This window comes from Vigna angularis, chromosome 1 (genome assembly GCF_016808095.1).
Source record: "Vigna angularis cultivar LongXiaoDou No.4 chromosome 1, ASM1680809v1, whole genome shotgun sequence".
NCBI classification, from domain to species: domain Eukaryota; kingdom Viridiplantae; phylum Streptophyta; class Magnoliopsida; order Fabales; family Fabaceae; genus Vigna; species Vigna angularis.
In genome coordinates, this window is record NC_068970.1 from 62977768 (window position 1) to 62986275 (window position 8508).

At 30.5% G+C, this 8508-nt stretch overlaps 1 protein-coding gene across 1 annotated transcript; it reads left to right on the top strand.

Annotated features, from left to right (window-relative positions):
* Nucleotides 1–2314: 2314 nt before the first annotated feature.
* On the top strand, nt 2315–8070 carry LOC108347752 (mitochondrial-processing peptidase subunit alpha). Its single transcript, XM_017587188.2, has 13 exons — nt 2315–2490; nt 2884–3138; nt 3247–3543; nt 4243–4410; nt 4532–4699; nt 4786–4866; nt 5035–5101; nt 5298–5395; nt 6225–6297; nt 6906–6976; nt 7089–7138; nt 7604–7716; nt 7838–8070. Exons 1-13 carry the CDS (start codon nt 2452–2454, stop codon nt 7888–7890), a joined length of 1533 nt encoding a protein of 510 aa, XP_017442677.1. The 5' UTR covers nt 2315–2451; the 3' UTR covers nt 7891–8070.
* Nucleotides 8071–8508: the final 438 nt, after the last annotated feature.

Below are 8508 nucleotides of genomic sequence, written 5' to 3' on the forward strand. Positions count from 1 at the left end.
TGTTTAAATTTTAGATTACTAAAATGAAAAAAAATTGAATAACATATAAAAAGTACAAATTTATTGTTTTAAATTTAGATTAGAATTGTGCCAATCTTATACAATTTGATTTGTGGTTTATTAGTGTTAAATTTGTTTGTATCATGTAAAATTCATAAACAACAAACGTGAGATAAGAGAATAAATCATGAAAATATAAAATTATATCTTATTAACAAAGCCTAAAATATAAAATTATATCTTATTAACAAAGCCTTCCCACCTTCACGCTTATGGTCACTTCACACTAGGAAGAGAAGAAATGATGAAAAAAATTCTAAAAGTATTAAATGATTCCAAATTAACAAAAGATCTTTCACCTTATTTTTAATGTTTGAGACGTCTCACAAAAACTTTATTGATAACTTTATCATATAGTATAATGTTATCTCTAACACTCCTCGTAAGAAAGTTGTGAAGAAGGTCTTTTAAACCTAACTTAAAAATATTATCTTAAAAAATAGTCAGATATAAGAATTTAGTGAACATATCAATAAGTGGGTGTGTAGAAAAAACATTAGACAAGACAATGATACCTTCAAGAATTTTAGTATGGATAAAGTGACAGTCTACTTCGATGTATTTTGTTCATCAAATGTAAGATTTTTTACCAACTTAATAGTAGTTTGGTTGTCACTAAAAGCAGGAAAAGACAAAGCAATATCCAGAGATAAATCAGTAGTAATATATTTGAGTCATTTCAATTTGTTGGAATTTTGAAATGGGTAAAATATTCCTGTACTAGGTGCATCTTGAATTACTTGAGAATGCATAAAGCAACTTGCATGTGATAATTGTGTGGCTTGGACATAAACTAACTTATTTGTTGCATAATAAAACTAATGTCTAATCTAGTATTTGTTATGTATATCAATTGATTGACTAGTCTCTTTGAAAGTTGTAGTGTCATATATACCATAAGTAAATAAATATAAATCAATATGAGAAAATGAGTATTTTGATTAAGAAAAATAAGATTGTAAAGGATAAGACATGATATATAAGTAAAATGTGATGAGACAATGGTACAACAATAGTAATTAGCTAAGTATGAAAAAGACTTTTTATTTCTAGCAGAAATCCTTGTATTAAATTCAATGACTTTAAGAGAATAATGTGGATAAGATTTAATATTTTCAATGAAAACAACTTTGATCATGATTTTGTAAAAAAATTGTTTGAAATGATAGGATGTTTACTTTCAAAAGTAAGAGGAGAATCAAATTTGGTATTATCAATAATATCACTCATTATGTCTATGTTCAAAAAATGCATAAGTTTGTTGGCATAAGGAAAATTTGTTCATAGAAAATAACATTTTGAGAAATAAAACATGATTTGCTGCTTAGATCATACAAAATGTAGCCTTTGGTTACATGTTTGAAACCTAAGAAAATGGATTTAAAGATATTTTGTCAAATTTTATTCTTCTAAAAGTGATTATGGTAGCATACGTTAGCCATCCAAAAACACGGTAACAAGATAAATTAAGGGCCATGATCATAGACTAGTTCTTAAAGAGTTTGAAAATGTAAAAGATGAGTATAAAGTCTATTTATGATGTGAGTAGCATGTTTACCCTCAAACAAGTTGGTAAATGTGCTTGAAACAAGAATGCACATGTAACATTTAGTCTTCTTGGTTCACATCAAATATTTAAAAGGCTCTGGCTCTCAATTAGTTAGAAAAGTCTTTCTAAACATGGAGCATGGAGCATGGAGTGTTATACTTGTTACTATAAATAATTATTAAAAAAAATGGGTTTTATAATTTTATTATAAAAACTTTATTTATCATGTAGGTATTTTTTTTATTAAGAATAATTATTTAAGTTTAAGAAGAGTAAAGTTGAAGAAAAAATTATACATTAAAAAAATTCTATTTATTAATTAAATAAAAATACATAATCTTTATAATTTTGTAATTGATACTTTATTTACTACTGCGTAGAATTTTTTTTTTATTACAAGTAAAATAGTTTATTGAAAAGTTAAAATTAAAAAAACCATTACGTACATTAAACGGGATAATCCCATGGTATAACTTATAAAAATAAAAGAATAAATATATAATAATTATTTTATGGTAATTATTTTTTTCCTTTTCATTTTTATGATTAAAACTATATCAAATGTTTTTATAAATAAAATAGTTTGTTTTTCATATTAAATTTGTACATTTACTATATTACTATGCCTAAGGATGATCTCTGAAGTAATGCTTGTGTTTGAAGACAACCTGTGTAACATAATCACATTATGGGCTTGTTTCTGTCTACGGCCCATTGTTCAAAAGCGTATAGCAGATACTGAAACCTCCATCTCCCAAAACCTCGATCAAGTTGTTTCTGTTCTCTAACTCTAAAGCCTAACAGAATCAAATAATCAGGTGGTTTTGAACTGTTGATCAGTCATGTACAGGAACGTTGCTTCACGCCTCAGGACCATTAGGGTTCGTATCTTTCATCTCCTTCCCTTTCAAATGTTAACTGTTATTATTATTATTATCATGCCCTAGATCTCACCCTTACATGCACTTACTTTAAATTACGAACTAAATCGAAGCTGATATTTTTTATTCCATTGACTAGTCCCTCGATTGTAGTTCTTTGTTTAATAACTACTGAATTAGGATTTAAATTCACTTGTCTATCTGTGCGGAATTCCTGTTAATTGCTTTGGCTCGTGGCGAAAAATCTCAAACAATTTATATTTTTCTCACAGCATTTTCCTATGATTCGTTTGTCTTTTGGTTAAACTTTATTCACTTGATTTATCGTGCCTGAAAGTTTTAGATAATGAGCTTGGTTTGAAGTGATTGTCTGATAGTCTTGATTTTTGATAGGCCCGTTCGTGCAGCAGGTTGCCTGTCAGATTTGCAAGTTCAAGTTCAAGTTCTGTTGCCACCAAACAATCCTCTTCTGGTTTGGGTGGTTTGTTTGGATGGCTCACGGGCGATCGATCCAGTTCTGCTACACCTCTTGATTTTCCGCTTCCAGGTGTTATACTTTCTCCTCCATTGCCAGATTATGTTGCACCGGGTAAAACTATTATTACTACACTCCCAAATGGAGTCAAAGTGGCCTCTGAAACATCCGCGGTATGAATGATTGATTTTATATCGTTTAACTTGTATATTTATCCATCTACACGCACATGTAAGATGTCTAAACTTTAACTAAATTGATCTCAATTCTCTGTTCTTCAGACTCCCACAGCATCAATAGGTTTATACGTAAACTGTGGTTCAATATATGAGAGTCCAATAAGTTTTGGGGCTACACATTTGCTCGAACGAATGGCTTTCAAGACCACTAGAAACCGTAGTCACTTTCGTGTGGTTCGAGAAGTAGAGGCAATTGGTGGCAATGTGCAGGCCTCAGCTTCTAGAGAACAGATGGGTTACACTTTTGATGCTTTGAAGACATATGTTCCTGAAATGGTGGAACTTCTTGTTGATTGTGTGAGGAATCCTGCATTTCTTGATTGGGAAGTTAACGAGCAGGTACTTTCTGCATTGTTGTTTATACTTTCTGGATTTCTTCCAATATATTTAGACAGGAAATTTGAAAAGCAGGCAACCTAATAATTTGAAACATGTGTAATAATTTATATACTCTAGTAAGCGCTAAGCTGATGGTTACTCATAAATAAAATTATGTTAATAAAATAGTTGTAAATGAAGAACCAGGCCCTGTCTCCCCTTACATGTGTTGTGTTGGCTTAATCTAATTGTCAAACTAAATATTTTTTGTCATACTAGTTCACATAGCCCAGTCACTTCTCTACGGTTTAAATGGGTAAATGGTAGATCTTCTGAAAACTTAATCTTGCCTAATTGTGCCACTGCAGCTTGAGCTTGTGCTACAGAGACTTAAAAATATCTGTATGGTTAGATATTCAATTTGTAAATAATATATTGTATGCTTAGAAAAAAAACTTAATCTCAATGAGACAGATAGAAGGTTGATAACTATCTTCTGGTATAGTCATAAAACATTGTATTCACATAATGTATTAACTTATTAAATTCAGTGAGACTGTCAGAAGATTGATAAGTCAGTTTACTAGAACCGTATTCTATAGTAAATACATTACAAAGCCAGTTGACAATAGTTAGCATACTTTTTTTTTATCTGTTAGCTCTTATGGCTTACATTACATGCCTAATGACCTCTTAAAATTTTTTCCTTACTAATTGCAGCTTCTCAAAGTTAAGGCTGAGATTGGTGAAGCTTCCAAAAATCCTCAAGACTTGCTTTTGGAAGCCATTCATTCTGCTGGTTTTTCTGGTGCCTTGGCAAATCCTCTTTTAGCTTCAGAATCAGCCATAAATAGATTGAATGGTGCAATTCTGGAGGAGTTTGTTGCTGTAAGTCTTCTAAGATAATCTTTAAATATTATTGACTAAATTTTCAGAATTTTTATATTCTTTTTATGAGTTGTTTTTTCTTTACCTTACTTACAAGATTTAAACTTTTATGAAATATCAGGAGAACTATACAGCACCTCGCATAGTACTTGCTGCTTCTGGTGTTGAACATGAGGAATTGTTATCCGTTGCAGAGCCTCTCCTGTCAGATTTACCAAGTGTCCCACGTCCAGAGGAGCCAAAATCAGTATATACTGGTGGTGATTATCGATGTCAAAGTGAAACAGGGGTATGCAATTCAAAAAATATAGCTTCTGTTCACACTCCGGGTTTTTAATTTTTGGGCTGAAAGTCTTACGTTCCTTGAATGAGCAGAGGACCCATTTTGCTCTAGCATTTGAACTTCCTGGCGGCTGGCATAAGTTGAAGGATGCTATGGTTTTGACTGTTCTTCAGGTTTTGATGATGTTATATATTTACTTGATTTTCTTAACTTGAAATTGTTTTCCTTACTTTAAGTTGGCTAAAAATATTTCGGCTGGTCTCTTTAGTATGTTTATTATTTTCAATAATATTTTTGTTTTTTAAATTTGTATTTAACTGTACTACGTCATCTTACTATAGATGTTATTGGGAGGTGGAGGATCATTCTCAGCTGGTGGTCCTGGTAAAGGGATGTATTCACGGCTATGTAAGTCATCTTAAAATATTCAATATGTTCCTAGTTTGTGGTTGAAACTATGAACAAAGAATGATAATCAATATTTGATGTATAGTTTTTGTGCTCACTTTTCTTTATTGCCACAATTTTTCTGCAACTAAGCACTTCACGTTGTGTTCTTTTCTTTTGATTATTACCTTAACGTTCTTGGTTTTATGATATGCAGATCTCAATGTTCTGAATCAATATCCACAATTTCATTCAATTTCAGCCTTCAACAATATTTATAATGACACTGGCATTTTTGGTATCCAAGTTACAACAGTAAGCCCCTTCAAATACTGGCCATTATGAAATTATGATTTTTTGGATATATTTAAAGGACCTGTCCACTATGAAATAATGGTTTTTGGATATTTTTGAAGACCGGGTATTTATGTAAATCAATTTTTATATGTCTAGTAATAGTAGTTTACGGTACCCGATTTACAACACTAAGCCCCTTTGAATACTATGCTTTATGAAATTATGTTTTTCTGGATATATTGAAATACCCGTCCATCATGAAATGATGAGTTTTTGGATATATTGGAATGACGAATATTTATGTAAGTCAATTTTTATATGTATAGTAATTAAGAGTGCTTTTTCTAAACCCTTGAAATGAAACTCTAGAACCAAATTTCATGGTTTCTATATGTTTATGTAGATATATTTTATAATAATTAGTGTGGAATCTCAAATAGTAATATAAATATCTATACGCACAGCTTATATGACGCATGCTATGCATATCTCTTTGCAAAAGCTGGTGACAAGAACGAAGCTGTTCTTTGTTTAGTAGTTGGAAAGTAGGAAGGTAGAAAGTTGAGGTTGAAATAAAAATTATTTTCAAACCAAAGTTATTCACTGTTGAATACGTGAAGCTGTTTATTTTCAACCTTTTCACATTTTTTCCTGCCAGTTTTTTCATTCCAAAATTAGCATTCCCCACTTCGAATTATGCAGACTTATTTACTGGCCCAAATGTTGGGAATCGTTGAGTTTATATATGTGCGTGAGTGTGTGATGGATGTGATCCATCTGATCTGTTCCTTGTTCTTATGGCTGCCTATGCCATCTACTACTCTGACTCCATTTGTCTTTGTGTCAGAGCTCAGATTTTATATCAAAGGCCATTGATATAACTGCTAATGAGATTCTTGCTGTTGCTACTCATGGAAAAGGTTGGTTGTTATGCTTTTAACTAGTATTTGCTTCTTATTATCTACTTTATTTGAGCTTCAGTTGTATTAGACGTATAATATAATAGAGAGAAAAGAAACAAGAAAGATAGAAAATAGAGAAATAAAGTGGAAATGGATAAAAGTACAGAAAAAAGTGAAAATAAAATATTTTTGTTTGTTTAGATGAATCACAAACAAATGACTTCTATTAAATGAATCATTTGGTTTAATTGAAAAACTAAAAAAAATAAGTTGACCTTTCTTTGTTATCTGTGGTCAATGGAAAAAGAGTAGGAACAAATAATTAAAGTTTGAAAAATCTTTTGGTACTAGTTAAAAAATTAGTTTGTTGTTTCATTATTTTTTTTTCTTAATATAATTTTTTTCAATATTTTATATTACATAGATGATTTATTTATTTTTTTACGAAATTAAAGCACAATGAAAGAGATAAATTCTTTCACCCGTCTCCTTTACAGTTAATTTAAGGGGGAACCCTTCTCCTTTAAACTCAACAGTATAGTTTCAATTCCCCTTTTTTCCATTTGTTTCATCTTTATTTCTTCTATATTGGTAGTTTTATACGTATGCTTTTTCTGTATCTGTAGTTGAACAGGTACAACTGGATCGAGCTAAACAAGCTACCAAATCTGCAATTTTGATGAATTTGGAATCTAGAGTGAGTAAATGCACCTCAAATTAAAGTTTTATCATGAAACTACAATAGCAAAAGTTTTTTATTTTTATGTTTTTTTTAACCGTCTAATCAGTTCTAAACGAACCTTTTTTAGATGGTTGTTTCAGAAGATATAGGAAGACAAGTTTTAACATATGGTGAGAGGTATGTATCATCATCATGAAGAGGAGTCTAAATTTGCTGCTAATTTAAGCTTAATAATTACGTTATTGATATTCATTATTCTTGTTTGTTTCCTCTTTTGAACTTCATATTCTTAGGATTTTAGTATCTGAGTCTATAGCAATTCAATTCTTAGCTACATGTTTAAAGACACTCAGGTGAACTTTTCAAAAAATAAAATTAGTATTTTACATGGTTGTATCTATAGAAAAAACAACTCTTGGCCATTGCTAGAGTATTCTTAGATTCGAAATGTCATCTTTATGGGGAACTGAAAGTTATGCGTTGCATGTGGTTTTTCGCCCTTTAGTTTTGAAATTTTGATTAAAAAGAATACATAAGAGGGTAGCTATTAGTTTTTGTTTTGAATGCCGCCATTCCTACCTAGCATTTGTATACTTGAAATGTTTGTGCCTTTATTTAAAGGATTTTTTTATCCCTATTCAGGAAACCTGTGGAGGACTTTTTGAAGGCAGTGGACGAAGTAACCTTGAAGGATATTTCTTCAATTTCGCAAAAACTTATTTCTTCTCCTCTGACGATGGCATCATATGGAGATGGTATATTTAATTTTTTTTCTTTTTTTTATAAATTCTTCTTGATTGTATATATATTTCATTGTTTTTTGAAAGACTGTTCTTGATTTCTTTATATCTTACGGAATCTTCCCACTTCATGCAGTTCTCTACGTTCCGAGTTATGAATCAGTGAGCAGCAAGTTCCCTACCAAATGAGATTATTTCCATCCATCTCATTTAACTTTTCTTGTCATGCAAGAAGTCTTGTACTATTAAAAGGTGTAAAATTCTCCTAATTATTGTTGTTGTAGTCAATAAATTAGTGAGGCAAAACTCATTGTTTCTCGGTACATAAAACATTGACGTATGAGAATATTTTTTGGATTGAACTTTCAACTGCTTGATTATATTGGTTTAAATCCTTTTAAGAACTCATCTTTTTGAATAAACTTAGAAAGTATAAAATTTAGTTTATTTTGACTTCTGCTACACTCGGATCATATACTCTTAGCTCCATCGGGTGCTGCTAGTTTAAAAATGTAATTTATTTTTATCTTCAGAAGTTATAATAATTGGACAGGTGTTTGAAAGAAAAGGTTCACCCACATAATAATAATTATAATAATATTAAATAGTTGTTTTTGATGTTTTTTCTTGTAAGATATAAATAGCAAATTCCAATTTTTTATTTTCATTTTGTTAGAAGTGCTTATTTCTTTTATAATTTTCTACTGCATTTCTTTCCTTAACTGAATTTCAATCTTGGCCAGGTTGCTGAAAAAAAAAAGAATATCGTCATTAATGTACACCACACTTAGTTTGATGACTATTACA

Bases quoted from the DNA above. Each gene is read 5' to 3' on its own strand.
- LOC108347752 (XM_017587188.2), top strand. From the start codon at position 2,452: ATGTACAGGAACGTTGCTTCACGCCTCAGGACCATTAGG. The intron at 4,411-4,531 runs GTAAGTCTTCTA...ATGAAATATCAG, and splicing joins TTCTGGAGGAGTTTGTTGCT to GAGAACTATACAGCACCTCG. The intron at 5,396-6,224 runs GTAAGCCCCTTC...TCTTTGTGTCAG, and splicing joins TTGGTATCCAAGTTACAACA to AGCTCAGATTTTATATCAAA.